General features: G+C 39.3%; 1 protein-coding gene across 1 annotated transcript in view; it reads right to left on the bottom strand.

The window, feature by feature from the left end:
* The window catches only part of LOC113932779 (ATP-binding cassette sub-family A member 3-like), a 192,146-nt gene that overhangs the window by 135,263 nt on the left and 34,477 nt on the right, over positions 1-22,406 (bottom strand). Inside the window, exon 6 of the mRNA XM_027612191.2 lies at positions 19,274-19,533. Coding sequence (XP_027467992.2) covers positions 19,274-19,533 — 260 coding nt within the window. The remainder of the gene's footprint in view (positions 1-19,273; positions 19,534-22,406) is intronic.

The raw sequence follows: 22,406 nt of genomic DNA, 5'->3' as shown, positions 1-22,406 counted from the left end.
CCCTATAATAGAGCTGATAGCTGTAATATGGCCTGCAAAGCCTAAAATATATATTATCTGGTTTTGTTTACAGGTAAAGTTTGCCATTCCCTAATTTACACAAACCCTTCTAATTTTATAGATCATAAAGCCAGACTCAAAGAGGGTGAATTGTTTCTACAAAGTTGCACAGAAGGAGCTCTCTGTTCTGGGCTCTTCCCCCTCCATCATGCTGCCTCTGTATTTTTGAGCAAGTTCGCAGAGTTTTAGTAGTGAGCTTCATGAACTACAATTCAGCACAGTATCCAAAATATGTAAAGAACTTATAAAATTCAACACCCAAAAACCAAATAATCCAATTAAAAAATGGTCAGAAGACATGAACACACATTTCTCCAAAGAAGACATACAGACAGCCAAGACACATGAAAAGATGCTCATCATCACTTATCATCAGGGAAATGCAAATCAGAATGAGATATCACCTCACATCTTTCAGAATGGCTAAAATCAAAAACATAATAAACAATGCTGTTGGTAAGGATGTGGGAACAAAAAAACAAACCCTAGTAATAAATTTAACTGGAGAACTGACAGACCTGTACTCTGAAACTATAAAATATCATTGAAAGAAACTAAAGATGACACAAATGGAAAGAAATTCCACGCTCATGAATTGGAAGAACACATAGTGTTAAAAGGTCTATACTACCCAAAGCAATCTACAGATTTAATGAAATCCCTGTCAAAATACCACCAGCATTTTTTACAGATCTAGAACAAACAATCCTAGAATTTACATGGAACCACAAAAGACCCTAAATAACCAAAGTAATCTTGAAAAGAAAAAACTGGAGGGGAGCAGGGGAAAGATGGTGGAGGAGTAGGGGACCCTATTCCAACTGGTCCCCGGAATTGAGCTGGATATCTACCAGACCACTCTGAGCACCCATGAAATCAGCCTGAGATATATGAAAATAGATCTGGATCTCTACAAACAGAATATCGCGGGCGGTTGGTTTCCAAGTATGAAGTGGGGAGCCATGATTCCGTGGGCAGATATCGGTGGATAAACAGCAGCGTGAGGGAGCCTGGCCATGGGGATCCTACACCGCCAGTGAGCGACAGCCTCGCTCTCTTGGGGACGGGGCACAGACTCGAAGACTGGTAGTGGCGGGGAAAGGACTTTAGGGCAGTGCCTGGGACGGAAACCCGGAGCGGCAGGGTTGGGGGGCGGCTGGCAGTTTTAGAAGCACAAAGGGCAGAGACATGCCCCAACCTGGAGGCAGGACTGGGAGTGCTGTGGAGTGGCGCACAACCCAGGACACTGCAGTTTATAGCAGCACAGACAGAAACGGAGATAGTGTGGCCTGGAGAGCTCACTGAAGAAGAGACTGCAATCTCTCTGCTCTGAAGCAGAGGGTTGGAAACGGTCTCTTCTGCTCTGACTCACAGAAGAGATGCAGAACGCCACCAGGGAAAGCCTCCAGAGAACAAAAGCCCCCCAAAACTGGTTCCCACTGAAACCATCCCTCGCCACAGGGGGGCAGGGCAACTCTGCCCAAATAGGGTTGCCTGAGTAACAGCACAGCAGACACCTCCCCTAGAACACAGGCTGGGAAAACAAGAGGCCAGCAACCCTAAGGTCCCCAGAAAACAGGTGCATCTTGCTTGGGTTCTGGTGAATAATTTGGACTCTATACATTCCCTCAACCACCCATCAACAGAATGACTAGGAGGAGGAACCCCCAAAATAGAAAAGACTCAGACATTATGACTTATGCAGCAGATTTACAAATGGATGCAGATATAACCAAGATGTCGGAGATGGAATTCAGGCTAGCAATTGTGAAGACAATAGCTAGAATGGAGAAATCAATTAATGGCAACATAGAGTCTCTAAGGGCAGAAATGAAAGCTGAATTGGCAGAACTTAAAAATGCTATCAATGAGATCCAATCTAATCTACATAATCTAACAGCTAGGGTAAGTGAGGCAAAAGAACGAATAAGTGACCTGGAAGACAATTTAGATAAAAAGGGAAAAGAGGAGGCCAGGGAAAAACAACTAAGAATCCATGAAAATAGAATCAGAGAAATAAGTGACACCATGAAGTGTTCCAATGTCAGAATTATTGGGATCCCAGAGGGAGTGGAGAGAGAGGGAGGACTAGAAGATATATTTGAGCAAATTGTAGCTGAGAACTTCCCTAATCTGGGGAATGAAACAAACATTCGTGTCCTAGAGGACCCCTCCCAAGATCAAGGAAAATAGGCCAACACCCTGGCAGAAACTGAAAGAATATGTGACCACTAAGCCAGCCCTGCAAGAAATATTAAGGGGGGGTTCTATAAAAGGAGAAAGACCCCAAGAGTGATATACAACAGAAATTGACAGGGACAATCTATAAAAACAACGTCTTCACAGGCAACATGATGACAATTAATTCATATCTTTCAATAATCGCTCGCAACGTGAATGGCCTAAATGCTCCCCTAAAATGGCACAGGGTGGCAGACTGGATAAAAAGACAGGACCCATCCATATGCTGTCTACAAGAGACTAATTTTGAACCTAAAGATACATCCAGACTGAAAGTGAAGGGATGGAGATCCATCTTCCATGCCAGCGGACCTCAAAAGAAAGCTGGGGTAGCAATTCTTATATCAGACAAATTAGATTTTAAACTAAAGTCTGTAGTTAGAGACACAGAAGGACACTATATCATTCTTAAAGGGTCTATCCAACAAGAAGATCTGACAATTGTAAATATCTATGCCCCCATAATGGGAGCAGCCATCTACACAAGCCAACTGTTAACCAAAATCAAGAGTCATATTGATAACAATACATTAATTGTAGGAGACCTCAATACTCCACTCTCAGCAATGGACAGATCATCTAAGCAGAAAATCAACAAGGAAACAAGAGCTTTGAATGATACACTGCACCAGATGGACCTCATAGGTATATACAGAACATTCCACCCTAAAACAACAGAATACTCATTCTTCTCGAGCGCACATGGAACTTTCTCCAGAATAGACCACATACTGGGTCACAAATTAGGTCTCAACCGATACCAAAAGATTGAGATTATTCCCTGCATATTCTCAGACCACAATGCTTTTAAAACTGGAACTCATTCACAAGAAAAATTTGGCAGAAATTCAAACACTTGGAAGCTAAAGACCACTCAGCTCAAGAATGTTTGGGTCAACCAGGAAATCGAAGAAGAACTTAAACAATTCATGGAAATCAATGAGAATGAAAACACATCGGTCCAAAACCTATAGGATACTGCAAAGGTGGTCCTAAGGGGGAAATACATAGCCATCCAAGCCTCACTCAAAAAAACCGAAAAATCCCGAGTGTACCAACTAACTCTACACCTTAAAGAACTAGAGAAAAAGCAACAAACAATGCCTAAGCCACGCATTAGAAGAGAAATAATTAAGATCAGAGCAGAGATCAATGAATTAGAAACCAGAAACACAGTAGATCAGATCAACGAAACTAGAAGTTGGTTCTTTGAAAGAATTAATAAGATCGATAAACCATTGGCCAGACTTATCCAAAAGAAAAGAGAAAGGACCCAAATTAATAAAATTATCAATGAAAGGAGAGAGATCACGACTAACACCAAGGAAATAGAAACAATTATTAGAAATTATTATCAACAAGTATATGCCAATAAACTGAGCAATATGGATGAAATGGAAGCCTTCCTGGAAACCTGTAAGCTACCAAGACTGAAACAGGAAGAAACTGACAACCTGAATAGGCCAATAACCAGGAACAAGATAGAAGCACTGATCAAAAACCTCCCAAAAAACAAGAGTCCAGGACCTGATGGATTCCCTGGGGAATTCTACCAAACATTCAAAGAAGAAATAATACCTATTCTACTGAAGCTGTTTCAAAAAAATAGAAACAGAAGGAAAACTTCCAAACTCATTCTATGAGGCCAGGATTACCTTAATCTACAAACCAGGCAAAGACCCCATCAAAAAGGAGAATTTCAGACCAATATCCCTGATGAATATGGATTCCAAAATCCTAGCTAATAGGATCCAACAATACATTAAAAGGATCATCCACCACGACCAAGTGGGATTTATCCCCGAAATGCAAGGGTGGTTCAACTTTTGCAAATCAATCAATGTGACAGAACACATTAATAAGAGGAGGGAGAAGAACCATATAGTCCTCTCAATTGATACAGAAAAAGCATTTGACAAAATACAACATCCTTTCCTGATTAAAACTCTTCAGAGTATAGGGATAGAGGGAACATTCCTCAAGTTCATAAAATCCATCTATGAAGAACCTACAGCTAATATCATCTTCAATGGGGAAAAGCTGAGAGCCTTTCCCTTAAGATCAGGAACACGTCCAGGATGCCCACTCTTGCCACTATTGTTCAACATAGTACTAGAAGTCCTAGCAACAGCAATCAGACAACAAAAAGAAATAAAACGTATTCAAATTGGCAAAGAAGAAGTCAAACTCTCTTTTCGCAGATGACATGATACTTTATGTGGAAAACCCAAAAGACCCCACCACCAAATTACTAGAACTCATACAGCAATTCGGTAATGTGGCAGGATACAAAATCAATGCACAGAAATCAGTTGCTTTCTTATACAGTAACAACGCAACTGTAGAAAGAGAAATTAGAGAAACGATTCCATTTACAACAGCACCAAAAACCATAAGATACCTCGGAATAAACCTAACCAAAGAGGTAAAGGATCTATACTCTAGGAACTACAGAACACTCATGAAAGAAATTGAAGAAGACACAAAAAGATGGAAAAATATTCCATGCTCATGGATCAGAAGAATAAATATTGTTAAAATGTCTATGCTACCCAGAGCAATCTTTACCTTCAATGCCATCCTAATCAAAATTCCAATGACATTTCTCAAAGTGCTGGAACAAACAATCCTAAAATTTGTATGGAATCAGAAAAGACTCCGAATCGCCAAGGAAATGTTGAAAATGAAAAACAAAGCTGGGGGCATCACGTTGCCTGATTTCAAGCTATATGACAAAGCTGTGATCACCAAGACAGCATGGTACTGGCACAAAAATAGACATATAGACCAATGGAACAGAATAGAGAACCCAGATATGGACCCTCAACTCTATGGTCAAATAATATTTGACAAAGCAGGAAAAAACATGCAATGGAAAAAAGACAATCTCTTCAATAAATGTGCTGGGAAAATTGGACAGCCACATGAAGAAGAATGAAACTCAACCATTCTCTAACACCATACACAAAGATAAACTCAAAATGGATGAAAGACATCAATGTGAGACAGGAATCCATCAAAATCCTAGAGAAGAACATAGGCAGTAACCTCTTTGACATTGGCCACAGCAACTTCTTTCAAGATAAATCTCCAGAGGCTAGTGAAACAAAAGCAAAAATGAACTTTTGGGACTTCATCAAGATAAAAAGCTTCTGCACAGCAATGGAAACAGTCAACAAAACAAAGAGGCAACCCACAGAATGGGAGAAGATATTTGCAAATGACACACAGATAAAGGGCTGGTATCCAAGATCTAGAAAGAACTTCTCAATCTCAACACCCAAAAAACAAATAATCAAGTCAAAAAGTGGGCAGAAGATATGAAAAGACACTTCTCTGAAGAAGACACACAATTGGCTAACAGACAGATGAAAAAATGTTCATCATCATTATCCATCAGGGAATTCAAATCAAAACCACATTGAGATACCACCTTATACCAGTTAGAATGGCAAACATTGACAAGGCAAGAAACAACAAATAGTGGAGAGGCTGTGGAGAAAGGGGAACCCTCTTACACTGTTGGTAGGAATGCAAGTTGGTACAGCCACTTTGGAAAACAGTGTGGAGGTGCCTCAGAAAGTTAAAAATAGAGCTACCTTATGACCCAGCAATTGCACTCCTGGGTATTTACCCCAAAGACACAGATGTAGTGAAAAGAAGGGCCATATGCACCCCAATGTTCAGAGCAGCAACGTTTGCAATAGCCAAACTGTGGAAAGAGCTGAGATGCCCTTCAACAGATGAATGGATAAAGAAGATGTGGTCCATATATACAATGGAATATTACTCAGCCATCAGAAAGGATGAATATCCAACTTTTATATCAACATGGATGGGACTGGAGGAGATTATGCTAAGTGAAGTAAGTCAAGCAGAGAAAGTCAATTATCATATGGCTTCACTTATTTGTGGAACATAAGGAATAGCATGGAGGACATTAGGAGAAGGAAGGGAAAAATGAAGGGGGGGAATCAGAGGGAGAGAAGAACCATGAGTGACTATGGACTCTGAGAAACTGAGGGTTTTAGAAGGGAGTGGGGAGGTGGGATTGGTTAGCCCAGTGATGGGTATTAAGGAGGGCTCGTACTGCATGGAGCACTGGGTGTTATACGAAAACAATGGATTGTGGATCACCACATCAAAAACTAATGATGTATTGTATGGTGACTAGCGTAACATAATAAAATTTTAAAAAATGAAAGAAAGAAAAAACTGGAGGTATCAGAATTCCAGATTTCAAGTTATAGTACAAAGCTGTAGTGATCAAAACAGTATGGCACTGGCACAAAAACAGACACATAGATCAATGGAACAGAATAGAAAATCCAGAAATGAACCTTCAACTATATGGTCAATTAATCTTCAACAAAGAAGGAATGCACATGCAATGGAAAAATTCTCTTCAACAAACAGTGTTAGGAAAACTGGACAGCAACATGCAAAAGAATGAAACTGGACCATTTTCTTATAACATACACAAAGATTCAAAATGGATTAAAGACCTACATATGAGACAGTAAGCCATTAAAATCCTAGAGGAGAACACAGGCAGTCACCTCTTTGACATCAGCCATAGGAACATTCTTGTAAATATGTCTAGAAACAAAAGCAAATATAAACTATTGGGGCAACATCAAAATAAAAAGCTTCTGCACATTAAAGGAAACAATCAACAAAAATAAGACAAGCTACTGAATGGGAGAAGATATTTGTAAATGATATATCCAATAAGGGGTTAACATTGCAAAATATACTAATAACTTATACAACTCACATAGCATAATAAAATTAAGTTAAATTAAATTTTTAAAAAGAACTTACACAACTCAACACCCAAAAAACAAATAATCCACTTAAAAAATAGGGAGAGGCCCTGAATAGACCTTTTTCCAAAGAAGATATACAGATAATCAATAGACACATAAAAAGATGTTCAACATTACTAATCATCAGGAAATGCAAATCAAAACCACAATGAGATAACACCTTATACCTGCCAGAATGGCTAGAATCAGAAAGACAAGAACTAAGTATTGGTGAGGATATGAAGAAAAAGGAACCCTCTCACACTGTTGGTGGGAATGCAAATGGATGTAGCTACTGCAGAAAACGGTATGGAGATTCCTCAAAAAATTAAAAATAGAATTACCATATGATCTAGTAATTCCACTACTGGATATTTACCCAAAGAAAATGAAAACACTAATTCCAAAAGATATATGCAACCCAATGTTTATTGCAGCATTATTTATAGTAGCCAAGATACGCAAGCAACTCAAATGTCTATCAATAGATGAATTAGGAAGATGCGGTATATATATAATGAAATATTACTCAGCCATGAAAAAGAATGGGATCTTCCTATTTGCAAGGATGTGTATTCTAAGTCTAAGGAGATTAACTACATACTGAAATGGAAAATTTTCAAAAGGAACAAGGGATTTATAACACAATATTCAAAATATTCAGCATACAACCCCAAATTACTCAACAAACCAAGATAAGGAAAATTTAAACTCTAAAAACAAAAAGAAAATCCTCAGATGCCAAATCAAGATGACATAGATATTAGAATTATCTAATAATGACTTTAAAGCAGCTATCATTAAAAAAAGTGCTCTAATAATAATCAGTCATGAACACTGACAACTCAATATCAATAATAATAGAGGGAAATTTTTAACATACTTCTCTCCATAACTGATAAGACTGACACAAAATCCATGTTAAAGATATAAACAGGGGCACCTGGGTGGCTCAGTCGGTTAAGCATCTGCCTTTGGCTCAGGTCATGATCGTGGGGTCCTGGGATCGAGCCCCGCGTTGGGCTCCCTGCTCAGCAGAGAATCTACTTGTCCCTCTCCCTCTGTCCCTCCCCTAGCACATGTGAGCTCTCTCTCTCTCTCTCTCTCTCTCTGTCTCAAATAAATAAATAAAATCTTAAAAAAAAAAGATATGAACAACAGGGGAGCTCTGCCTGGCTCAGTCAGTGGAGCATGATGTGACTCTTGATCTCAGGGTTGTGAGTTCAACCCCCACACTGGGTGTAAAGATTACTTAAAAAAATAATAATAATAAAAAGTTTTAAAAATATATGAACAAGGGGGTCGCCTGGGTGGTACAGTCAGTTGAGCATCCAACTCTTGGTTTCAGGTCAGGTGTGATCTCAAGGTCCTGGGATAGAGCTGGTGTTGGGTTCCGTGCTCAGCTCAGAGTCTTCTTGGAATTCTCTCTCCCTCTGCCCCTCCCGTTCATGCTCATGAGTGCTCTCTCTTGCTCCCTTTCTCAAAATAAATAAATAAGTCTTTTTTAAAAAAAAGATATGAACAATATAGGGATGCCTGGGTGGTTCAGTTGGTTAAGTGTCTGACTCTTGATTTTGGTTCAGGTCATGATCTCAGGGTTGTGAGATCCAGCCCTGCATCAGGCTCCACAATGGGCATAGAGCCTACTTAAGATTCTTGCTCTCCGGGGCACCTGGGTGGCTCAGTCGGTTGAGTGGCTGCTTCAGCTCCAGTTATGATCCCAGGGTCCTGGGATCAAGCCCCACATCAGGCTCAGCAGGGAACCTGCTTCTCTCTCTCCCTCTGACGTGCCCCCTCATCATACTCTCTCTGTCTGTCAAATAAATAAATAAAAACTTTTAAAAAAAAATCTCATGAATGGAGAAAGAAGATGTGGTATATATATACAATGGAATATTATGCAGCCATCCAAAGGAATGAAATCTTGTCATTTGCAATGACGTGGATGGAACTGGAGGGTATTACGCTGAGCGAAATAAGTCAATCAGAGAAAGACATGTATCATATGACCTCACTGATATGAGGAATTTGTAATCTCAGGAAACAAACTGAGGGTTGCTGGAGTGGTGGGGGGTGGGAGGGATGGGGTGGCTGGGTGACAGATATTGGGGAGGGTATGTGCTACGGTGAGCGCTGTGAATTGCGTGAGACTGTTGAATCACAGACCTGTACCTCTGAAACAAATAATACATTATATGTTAAAAAAAAAAAAAAGAAGAAGAAGATAGCAGGAAGGGAAAAATGAAGGGGGGGGAAATCAGAGGGGGAGACAAACCATGAAAGACTATGGACTCTGAGAAACAAACTGACAGTTCTAGAGGGGAGGAGGGTGGGGGGATGGGTTAGCCTGGTGATGGGTATTAAAGGGGGCACGTTCTGCGTGGAGCACTGGGTGTTATGCACAAACAATGAATCATGGATTACTACATCAAAAACTAATGATGTAATGTATGGTGATCAACATAACATAATAAAAAAAAGAAAAAAAGAAGAAAAAAACTCAGTCTCCTTCTTCCTCTGCACCTCCCCCACCTCTCTCTCGCTCTAAAAAAAATATGAAGAACATGACTAATAGTTATTATAACATGCACAGAAAACTGCACCCATTGAACACACAGTACACATTGTTCCTAGTACACACATGCATGTAGAACATTTGCTAAAATTGGCTACAGTCTAGACCACAAAACTAGTGCCATCAAAATTTCAAAAAACTAAACTCAAATACTGGCTCCTAATATGTTTGAAAATTTTTAAATGCTTTTCGAGTTATCTTATGGGTCAAAGAAAAAATCCACAATGAAAATTAGAAACTTTTGAATTATATAATAAAGAAAATACTATACTTCAATTTGTAGACTGCAACTAAAGTTATGACTAGAGGTAAATTTAGAGGCTTAAATACAAAGATTAGAAAAGAAGAATATCTAAAGACCTGGGGAGAACTCAGCCAGCATAGGCTGGACACAGAAAGCACTAATCAGAAAGGTAAAGACTTCATTACATTAAAATTAATAACTTTTACAAATCCAAAAACACCATTAAGACAAGCTACAGACTGGGAGTAAATACTTGCAATACATACATCACCCAAAAAACTAGTATTCAAAATATATAAAGAACGCTTGTAAATCTATGAAAAAAGACACCCAACCCTAAGAAAAATGCAGAAAAGACATTTGAACTGACACTTCACAAAGGAGGATATCCATGTGGCCAATAAGCATATGAAAAGGTGCTCAACAACATTAGTGAACAAGGAAAATCAAATTAAAACCACGATGACTATACTATACCTTCGCTAATTGAATTTAAATTAAAAAAAAATAAAATAAAACCACAATGAGATACCACTATATGCCTTCCAGAATGGTTAAAATTTAAAAAGACTAACAGCACCAAGTGTTGGCATACTTATAGAGCAAGAGTTAACTCCCATATATTACCGATAACGAGAAAATTGGCACAAACATTTTGGAAAAACGTTTGGCCTTCTTTAACAGGGCTGAAAATATGTATACTGTATACTCCATCAACCTCAATCCTAGGTATAAACCCAACAGAAAAATGTGCACATGTGCACTAAAATATTCACAATAGCTTACTGTAATAGCCCAATACTTGAACAACCAAGCATCCATTAAGAGAAGAGTGATAAATTGTGCTATATTCATTAAATGTAATAGTACACAGGAATGAAAATGCCAAATTGTAGCTACACAGAAGAACACAAAAGGATAGCCATTGGAGGGGTGCCTGGGTGGCTCAGTCAGTTAAGCGTCTGCCTTCAGCTCAGGTCATGGTCCCAGGGTCCTGGGATCGAGTCCCACATCGGGCTCCCTGCTCAGCGGGAGGCCTGCTTCTCCCTCTCCCACTCCCCCTGCTTGTGTTCCCTCTCTCACTGTCTTTCTCTCTCTCAAAGTGAATAAAATCTTTAAAAAAAATTTAAAAAAAAGGATAGCTATTGTACAATTCTATTTAAATAAAGTTTAAAACCAGGTAACATTAACATAGGGTTTTAGAAGTTAGTGATTATCTTTTTTTTATGTTCAATTAGCCAACATATAGTACATTATTAGTTTTTGATGTATTGTTCAACAATTTTAGTTGTGTATAACACCCAGTGCTTATGGAAGAGGGATGGTGTAGTGATTTGGATGGAATGTGAGGAATTTCTGGATTGTGGGCATCATTCTATTTCTTGACTGGAATAGTTGTTATATGGGTGTGTTCACGTTCAGTGATCTGTACACATAGGTATGTATATTTTATATGTACATATTTTATATTTCAATTAGAAACTTTAAAATGAAAAAGTAAATAGAAATTTAAACTACCTGATTGAAGTTTGTGTAACATGACCTGGAGACACAAAGAGAAAACTAGTAAATTGTAGTTGAAAATAGATTTCAAAGAGATTACTCACCAGTTAGAAAAGAGAGAAAAAGACATGCTGCTCAGAGAAACAAAAATAAGAATGGCACAAAATGAACTATTTGGGGTGGAAGGAAAGGGTTTAATGCGAAGTAAGACTAAAGAGAAACGGAGGATAGGGAAACCAATGAGAGGATTTCTGAAATAGCTGGATGGTAAAAAAAAATCAGTAAGAGCTTGAACTGGAAATGACATTTCTACACATGGAGGGAAAGAAACAGAATTTAGAAAACAGATAACTACGGTACATCTACATAACATTTCCTATTACTACAGCCAGTATCTCTCCAATCATTGCCATAACCTTATGTGGTAGGAGTATTTTTACCTCCATTTTACAGTCAAGGCACAGAGCGGTTAAGAAACCTACCTAAAAGTTATAGAGGCAGGAAATGGCAGCATTCTAAATACTATATATACTATACTATACTATACTATACTATACTATACTATACTATACTATACTATACTGATAAGATTGAGGTTTCAAGCCTGGGTGATTTGGGGAATGATAATTTCATTAGCATATCCAGGCAACCTGGAAGGAGGGACAATCCCTTGCCTCAGAAAAGAATGATTTCTCTTTCCATATTGTTCTGTCTTCATTGACCCCAAGCATCACTGTCCCTTCAGGAAACACAGCATATTTCCTCACCCCAATACAACAAGATCAAACTACCTTAAGAACAACCTGATACGTGGAAAAGCAAGCTGCTGAAAGAAGTGTGGGCAAAATTCCAGAATATGAAGTTAATTATGTACGTATCCATTTCCACTGATTTCTACCACCCAAATATTTCTTAAATTCTTCCCTCCTTTATACTAAACCACCCTGACTTAGGCCCTCCCTGCTTTTCTCCTGCTCTGTTAGTCTTCATATCACAGCCAAACTTTATGTGAGCGAACTACAGCCTATGGGCCAAATCTAGCCCACAAACTACTTCTGTATGTCCTGTGAGCTAAGAACAATTTTTGCATTTCTAAATGGTTGAAGAGGAAGGAGAAGAAGAAGAAGAGGAGGAGCAGAAAAAGAAAAGGATTTGTAACAGAGGTGCATGTGGCCCACAAGCCTAAAAAATTTACTATTCTGTGCTTTCCAAAAAAAGCTTGCCAACCCTTACTCTAAACCATGCTCTCCCCACATTCCTTTCCAGAGTCATTCTTCTCCCAGCAGCACTGGTAGGAACGCTGACAGGATACTGATAGTCTCAAAGCCCATCCTCTGAGGCTGTCTCCCCATTGCACAGACCAAGCATCACACCCTCAGTACTTTAAGAACAACTTTTTTCACACCTGTAGGTACTTAATGTTATAAAAGTAACTCAGTTTACTACTATCTCCTCAACTAAACCTTTAACAACTAGTAGGTAGAAATTGTGTCCTCTCTTTTTAACTGCCATTTGTTGAGTGCTTACTATAGGTGAGAGAATACCTAGATACTTTTTTTAAAATAAAATGTTACTTAATCCCCCTGATAGGCCTAGAAATTTGGTATTATCTTCAATTTACATCTTAAGAAACAGGCTATGATCACAGAGTTAATTATTGGTGGAGCCAAGATTTAAAGCTAAACTCTGTATCAAAGTCACTGACAATGGGCGGAGCAAGATGACGGAGGAGTAGGAGACCTGGATTTCATCTGGTCTCAGGAATTCAGCTGAATAGGGATCAAACCATTCTGAACACCTACGAACTCAACAGGAGATCGAAGAGGAGAGTAGCAACAACTCTCTGAACAGAGAAGCGACCACTTACTGGAAGGTAGGGCGTGCGGAGAAGTGAATCCGAGGCGATATTCGGGAGGATAGATGGTGGGGGAGGGGGCCTCCATCGGCCGCTTCTGGCAAGTGATAGAGCCGCGGAGCACAAAATCGGAACTTTTAGAAGTCGGCTCCGCTGAGGGACATCGCTCCAGTGGCTAAGCGGGGGATGGAACCCTCATGGGACATTGTGGTCTCAGAACCTTCAGGGTCACAGAAAGACCGGGGGTGCCTGAGTGCGGCAGAGCTCCCAGGTATCGAAGCGGGGAAGCCGGCTGCAGAGACGGAGCCGAGGCGCGGGCTCTCAGCTCAGGGTTGCCATAAACTGTGATCCGTGGCCCAGTCGGGCCACTGCTCCTCCAGCAGGGACCCAACAAGCGGCAGAGCTGGGGAGACTCCCCTTCCTCCCCTGGGAGGAGCGGCGCGGGAGCGCACTGCAGGGATCTGCTGGGTTTGGAGACTCCACACGGGGTCGGGTGCCAGAGATAGCAACGCTCGATCACAGGCCGGGTGAGCACGGAGTAGGGCCAGAGACCAGGGAGACAGGAGTGACTGGCTGCTTTTCTCTGGGGGCGCACTGAGGAGCGGGGCCCCGAGTTCTTGCCTCCTCTGGGGTGGAGATTGGGAGGCCGCCATTTTCACTGTAGTCCTCCAAAGCCGAACGGAAAGCTTGCAGGGAAAAAAAGCTCCTGAGAGCAAACCGGAGCAACTTCCTTAGCTGGGACCGACAAGGGTGGGGCAATTCCGCCTCCGGCAAAGACATTTGGGAACCACGGCAACAGGCCCCTCCCTCAGAAGATCAGCATGAACAGCCAGCAAGCCAAGACCAAGTTTACCCATCAAGGAGAACGGGAGAACTCCAGCCCTAGGGGAATACTGCACATAGAATTCATGGCTTTTTTTTTTTTACCATGATTCATTGGTTTTTCAAAGTTAATTTTTTAACTGTTTTTTTAATTTCTCTTTTTCCCTTTTTCAACCAACATCTTATCAATCCCCCTTTTTTAAAAAAAGCATTTTTTATTTTTCATTTTTAGAGTCATATTTTATCCCTTCATAGTAGTTACCCTTATTTTGGCATATATATATAAGTTGTTCTCTCTTTAAAATTTTGAGATACAGTTTTTTCTAACAGATCAAAATATACCCTAAATCACTAGTGTATGGCTTTGTTCTAGTCTCCTGCCTGATCACATTCTCTCCCCCCTTTTTTTTTTAAATCTTCTTCTTTCTTTTCTCAAACAACTTCTTATCATATCAATTCCTTTTATAAGATCTTTTATAATTTTCATCTTTACAGTCATCTTCCATCCCTTCATTGTATCAACCCTTATTTTGTACATATATAAGTCTTTCTTCCTTTAAAATTTTAGGTGACACTTTTTTCTAACAGACCAAAATATGCTCAAAATCTAGTGTGTGGCACTGATCTATGCACTAGCCTGATCATATTTGATCATATTCGTTTTTTTTGTATTGTTCTGTTTTTGTTTTTAATCTTTTTCTTTTTGTTTTTTTTCTTTCTTTCTTTTCTCTTTCTTTCCCTTTCTTTTTTTTTAAGATTTTTATTTATTTATTGAGAGAGAGAGAGAATGGTAGAGAGAAAGCATGAGAGGGAAGAAGGTCAGAGGGAGAGGCAGACTCCCTGCTGAGCAGGGAGCCCGATGCGGGACTCAATCCCGGGACTCCAGGATCATGACCTGAGCCGAAGGCAGTTGCTTAACCGACTGAGCCACCCAGGCACCCTCTTTCCCTTTCTTTTCCCCCGGTTTCAGGTCTTTTCTGATTTGTATAGAGTATATTTGCTGGGGACGTTGTTAACCTGTTAGCATTTTGTTCTCTCATTCATCTATTCTCCTCTGGACAAAAGGACAAGACGAAAAAAATCACCTCAGCAAAAGGAATAAGAGATACTACCGTCAGCCAGGGACCTACTCAATACGGACATTAGTACGATGTCGGACCTAGAGTTCTGAATCATGACTTTAAAGATACTAGCTGGGCTTGAAAAAAGCACGGAAGTTATTAGAGAAACCCTTTCTGGAGAAATAAAAGAACTAAAATCTAACCAAGTCGAAATCAAAAAGGCTATTGATGAGGTGCAATCAAAAATGGGGGCACTAACTGCTAGGATAAATGAGGCAGAAGAGAGAATCAGCGATATATAGCAATAGAAGCCTTTCTCAAGAAACAACAAAGGTCTCAAATACACAACCTAACCCTACACCTAAAGGAGCTGGGGAAAGAACAGCAAATAAAGCCTAAACCCAGCAGGAGAAGAGAAATAATAAAGATCAGAGCAGAAATTGATGAACTAGACACCAAAAGAACAGTAGAACAGATCAACGAAACTAGGAGCTGGTTCTTTGAAAGAATTAACAAGATTGATAAACCCCTGGCCAGACTTATCAAAACAAAAGAGAAATGATCCAAATCAACAAAAGCATGAATGAAAGAGGAGAGATCACAACCAACACCAAAGAAATACAAACAATGATAAGAACATATTATGAGCAACTCTATGCCAGCAAATTAGATAACCTGGAAGAAATGGGTGCATTCCTGGAGATGTATCAACTACCAAAATTGAACCAGGAAGAAATAGAAAACCTGAACAGACCTATAACCACTAAGGAAATTGAAGCAGTCATCAAAAATCTCCCAAGAAACAAAAGCCCGGGGCCAGATGGCTTCCCAGGGAATTCTATCAGACATTTAAAGAAGAATTAATACCTATTCTCCTGAAACTGTTCCAAAAAATAGAAATGGAAAGAAAATTTCCAAACTCATTTTATGAGGCCAGCATTACCTTGATCCCAAAACCAGACAAAGACCCCATCAAAAAGGAGAACTACAGACCAATATCCTTGATGAACATGGATGCAAAAATTCTCACCAAAATACTAGCCAATAGGGTCCAACATTACATTAAAAGGATTATTCACCATGACCAAGTGGGATTTATCCCTGGGCTGCAAGGCTAGTTCAACATCCGCAAATCAATCCACGTGATACAATACATTAACAAAAGAAAGAACAAGAATCATATGATCCTCTCAATAGATGCAGAAAAAGCATTTGACAAAGTACAGCATCCTTTCTTGATCAAAACTCTTCAGAGTATAGGGATAGAGGGTACATACCTCAATATCATAAAAGTCATCTATGAAAAACCTACAGTGAATATCATTCTCATGGTTTTCCCCTAAGGTCAGGAACGCGGCAGGGATGTCCACTCTCACCACTGCTATTCAACATAGTATTAGAAGTCCTAGCCACAGCAATCAGACAACAAAAAGCAATCAAAGGCATCCAAATCGGCAAAGAGGAAGTCAAACTCTCTCTTTGCAGATGATATGATACTGTATGTGGAAAACCCAAAAGACTCCACCCCAAAACTGCTAGAACTCATACAGGAATTCAGTCAAGTAGCAGGATATAAAATCAATACAAAGAAATCAGTGGCATTCCTATACACCAACAAGACAGAAGGGAGAGAAATTAAGGAGTCGATCCCATTTACAATTGCACCCAAAACCATAAGATACCTAGGAATAAATTTAACCAAATAGGCAAAGGATCTGTACTCAGAAAACTATAAAATACTCATGAAAGAAATTGAAGAAGACACAAAGAAATGGAAAAACATTCCATGCTCATGGATTGGGAGAATAAACATTGTGAAGATGTCAATGCTACCTAGAGCAATCTACACATTCAATGCAATCCCCATCAAAATACCATCCACTTTTTTCAAAGAAATGGAACAAATAATCCTAAAATTTGTATGGAACCAGAAGAGACCCCCGAATAGCCAGAGGAATCTTGAAAAAGAAAAGCAAAGCTGGCGGCATCACAATTCCGGACTTCCAGCTCTATTACAAAGCTGTCATCATCAAGACAGTATGGTACTGGCACAAAAACAGACACATAGATCAATGGAACAGAATCGAGAGCCCAGAAATGGACCCTCAACTCTATGGTCAACTCATCTTTGACAAAGCAGGAAAGAATGTCCAATGGAAAAAAGACAGTCTCTTCAACAAACGGTGTTGGGAAAATTGGACAGCCACATGCAGAAGAATGAAACTGGACCATTTCCTTACACCACACACAAAAATAGACTCCAAATGGTTGAAAGACCTAAACGTGAGACAGGAGTCCCTCAGAATCCTAAAGGAGAACACAGGTAGCAACCTCTTCGACCTCAGCCACAGCAACTTCTTCCTAGAAACATCGCCAAAGGCAAGGGAAGCAAGGGCAAAAATGAACTGTTGGGATTTCATCAGGATAAAGAGCTTTTGCACAGCAAAAGAAACAGTCCACAAAACCAAAAGACAACTGACAGAATGGGAGAAAATATTTGCAAATGACATATCAGATAAAGGGCTAGTATCCAAAATCTATAAAGAACTTATCAAACTCAACACCCAAAGAACAAATAATCCAATCAAGAAATGGGCAGAAGACATGAACAGACATTTTTCCAAAGAAGACATCCAAATGGCTAACAGACACATGAAAAAGTGCTCAACATCGCTTGGCATCAGGGAAATCCAAATCAAAACCTCCATGAGATACCACCTCACACCAGTCAGAATGGCTAAAATTAACAAGTCAGGAAACGACAGATGTTGGCGGGGATGTGGAGAAAGGGGAACCTTTCTACACTGTTGGTGGGAATGCAAGCTGGTGGAGCCACTCTGGAGAACAGTATGGAGGTTCCTCAAACAGTTGAAAATAGAGCTACCATACGATCCAGCAATTGCACTACTGGGTATTTACCCCAACGATACAAATGTAGGGAGCCAAAGGGGTACGTGCACTCCAATGTTTATAGCAGCAATGTCCACAATAGCCAAGCTGTGGGAAGAGCCAAGATGTCCATCGACAGATGAATGGATAAAGAAGAGGTGGTATATATACACAATGGAATATTATGCAGCCATCAAAAGGAATGAGATCTTGCCATTTGCAACGACGTGGATGGAACTGGAGGGTGTTATGCTGAGTGAAATAAGTCGATCAGAGAAAGACATGTATCATATGACCTCACTGATATGAGGAATTCTTAATCTCAGGAAACAAACTGAGTGTTGCTGAGTGGAGGCTGGTGGGAGGGATGGGGTGGCTGGGTGATAGACATTGGGTAGGGTATGTGCTATGGTGAACGCTGTGAATTGTGCAAGACTGTTGAATCACAGATCTGTACTTCTGAAACAAATAATGCAAGATATGTTAAGAAAAAAGAAAAAGAAGATAGCAGGAGGGGAAGAATGAAGGGGAGTAAGTCGGAGGGGGAGACGAACCATGAGAGACGATGGACTCAGAAAAACAAACTGAGGGTTCTAGATGGGAGGAGCGTGGGGGGATGGGTTAGCCTGGTGATGGGTATTAAGGAGGGCACGTTCTGCGTGGAGCACTGGGTGTTATGCACAAACAATGAATCATGGAACACTACATCAAGAACTAATGATGTAATGTATGGTGATTAACATAACAATAAAAAATTAAAAAAATATTCCTGACAAAAAGTAGGTAATTAATAAATAGATGAACAAATTAATTGATTAAGATGGATCAATCAATGGTTTTCTGACTTTAGAGCCACTGTTTTTAACAATATGGTCTTAATTTCACAACACTGAAATGCATCTCAAATCTTGAAATTGAAGTGTATCTTAAATTAGTCTAACTCAAGAGCTCATATGATTATTTCTTTGTTGCCCATTTTATTCCAAAAAAGATTCAGGACATTTAATATATGACATCTCTCCATAATTTCCATGTTAAATAGTCATTCAGTCAATAAAGCTACAGGCCAAATCAAGAGTTTAAATAAAAGTAGAACTTCAGAAAATTTGTATATTTGTATATTGCTATTGCAGTATAACTGTTCACCAATGCCAAATGTACAGAACACAAAATCTGTTCCACAGGCCCAAAATGCTACAAAGAAAGTGAAGTTACCTTTAATCTCTTTTCCTTTTCCGAAACAATGGTCCTGATGAGGGTAAGTTCAGTTAGAGAAAATACAAGTAAAACTACCAAAGGGAAGATACTTATAAAAATCCACAAAAAAGTATCAATATAATAAGCAGGGAATGGAAACCGCCTAAGAAAAATTAAGACATCACTAAACACTTGTTCTGCAGCTCTGCCGTTATGGTATGTCATGATGGCCCGATCTACGACATGCTGCAAAAGCAGGAACCCTTCTCTGATGTACCCTAAATGAGAAAACAAAGATGGTCAAGTTCAGTATACCAAGAAGCAACCAGGCAAACAAAGAAGGCAATTTGCATAATTCAAAACTTTTAACTCAAAGAACAAAACAGTTTCCCAAAACCTACAGTAATTTGGGACACAAACAAACAATAAATAACATGGAATTGTATTACTCTCTTCCCAAAACTAAAATACTACATGAAAATGATACAGTTGCTTTATGTAATTTTAGCAGCCAAAATAAATTGAGAATTCAATACCAGACATATAAATAGAAGTGATGCTCAAAACAAGATGTGATACAATCCCATTTACAATAGCATCAAAAAGAATAAAATACATAGGAATAAACTTAACTGAGGAGGTGAAAGACTTACACACTGAAAACTACAAAACACTGCTGAAAGAAATTAAAGATGACACAAGTAAATGGAAAGACATTCCTTGTTCCTGGATTGGAAGATTTACTGTTGTTAAAATATCCATACTACCCAGAATGATCTCCAGATTCAATGCAACCTCTATCAAAATCCTTGTGATGAGCACAGGTGTATGTATGGAAGTCCTGAATCACTAAATTGTATACCCCAAACTAATATTACACTGTATGTTAACTAACTGGAATTTAAATAAAAACTTAAAAAAATTCCAGTGTAATTTTTTGCAGAAACAGAAAAAACAATCCTAAAATCCATATAAAATTGCACAGAACCTCGAATAGCCAAAACAATCGTAAGCAAAGAGAGCACCTGCTCTTGTGAGCTGGTGGCCTCGCACTAACTGATTTCAAAATATAATGCAAAATTACAGTAATCAAAAGAGTATTGGTATAGTAGCAGCATAAAGACTGAAATAGAGACCAACAGAACAGATGGCCCAGAAATAAATTCTCCCATATATGGTCAGATGACCTTTAACAAGGCCACCAGGAGAAAAGACACTCTCTTCGAAACAAATGGTGCTAGATAAACTGGATATCCACATGCAAAAGAATGAAGTTGGATTATTATCCAAAACTGCATGCAAAAGTTAAATCAAAAGAGATTAAAGACCTAAATATAACACCTGAAATTACAAAACTCTAGAAGAAAACATATAGGGCAAAAGTTTTGTGACATTAGATTTCACAACGACGTGGCTATGACACCAAAAGCACAGGTGACAAAAGCAGAAAACAGATGACTTCAAACTCAAAAGCTTCTACACAGGATGGAAACAACAGAGTAAAAAGGCAACCTATGGAATGGGAAGAAATATTCACAAACCATATAACTGATAAAGAGTTAATATCCAGAATATATAAAGAGGGTGCTTGAGTGGCTCAGTTGATTAGGCATCAGACTCTTGATTTTGGTTCAGGTCATGATCTCAGGGTCCTGGGATCGAGCCCTGTGAGGGGCTCTGAACTCAAGCAGGGAGTCTACTTGAGGATTCTCTCTCTCCCTCTCTCTCAGCCCCTCCCACTGCCCACACACGCACTCTCTCTCTCAAATAAATAAGTAAATCTCGGGGCACCTGGGTGGCTCAGTCGGTTAAGCATCTGCCTTCTGCTCAGGTCATGATCTCAGGGTCCTGGGATCGAGCTCTGTGTTGGGCTCCCTGCTCAGCAGGGAGTTTGCTTCACCCTTTCCCTCTGCCTCTCTGCTCATGCTCACTCTTCTCTCTCTCTATCTCAAATAAATAAATAAATAAATCTTTTAAAAAAATAAAAAGTATACATATATGCAATGGAATATTACTCAGCCATCAGAAAGGATGAATATCTACCATTTATATCAACATGGATGGAGCTGGAGGGGATTATGCTAAGTGAAATAAGTCAATCAGAGAAACACAATGATCATGTGGTTTCATTCATATGTGGAACATAAGGAATAGTGCAGAGGACAATAGGGGAAGGGAGGGAAAACTGAGTGGGAGGAAATCAGAGAGGGAGACAAACCATAGGAGACTCTTGACTCTGGGAAACAGAGGGTTGCCGAAAGGGAGGTGGGTGGGGAGATGGGGTAACTGGGTGATGGGCATTAAGGAGGGCATATGATGTGATGAGCACTGGGTATTATACTTGACTAATGAGTCATTGAACATTATATCAAAAACTAATGATGTACTATAACTTGGCTAATTGAATTTAAATTAAAAAATAAAAAGTAAAATAAAAATAAACAAATCTTTAAAAAAGAATATATAAAGAACTCCTCTAACTCAACAAAAATAAGCCAATTAAAAAATCGGCAAAGAACTTGAACAGACATTTCTCCAAAGAAAACACACAAATGGTCAAAAAACACATGAAAAAACATTCAACTTCATTAATCATCAGAGAAATGCATATCCAAATCACAATGAGATATCACTACCAAAAGAACAGAAAAGAACAAGAGTTAATGAGGATGTAAAGAAATCGGAATCCTTGTGCTCTCTTGGTAGGAATATAAAATGGTGCACAGTATGGAGGTTTCTCAAAATACTAAAAAATAACTACCATATGATCCAGCAATCCCACTTCATGGCATATATCCAAAAGAACCAAAGAAAGGATCTCAAAGAGATAACACACTCATGTTCACCACAGCATTATTCACAATGGCCAAGAGGTGAAAGCAACCTATGTCCCTCCACAGATGAATGGATAAACAAAATGCACCATATACATACAGTGGAATATCATTCAGCCTTTAAAAAGAGAGAAATTCTGTCCTATGCTACAACATGGACACACCCTGAGGACATTATGCACAAAAAGACAAGTAATGCATGATTCCACTTATATTGGGCATTTGACCTACATTCACAGAAACAGAAAGTAGAATCTTGGTTTCCAGGGGCTGGAGGGAGGGAAACATTAGGAAGTATTTAATGGATAGCATTTCAG

Source organism: Zalophus californianus, chromosome 10 (genome assembly GCF_009762305.2).
Source record: "Zalophus californianus isolate mZalCal1 chromosome 10, mZalCal1.pri.v2, whole genome shotgun sequence".
Lineage (NCBI taxonomy): Eukaryota > Metazoa > Chordata > Mammalia > Carnivora > Otariidae > Zalophus > Zalophus californianus.
The sequence above is the reverse complement of the archived record's forward strand: the minus strand, read 5'-3'. Positions and strand labels throughout refer to the sequence as shown.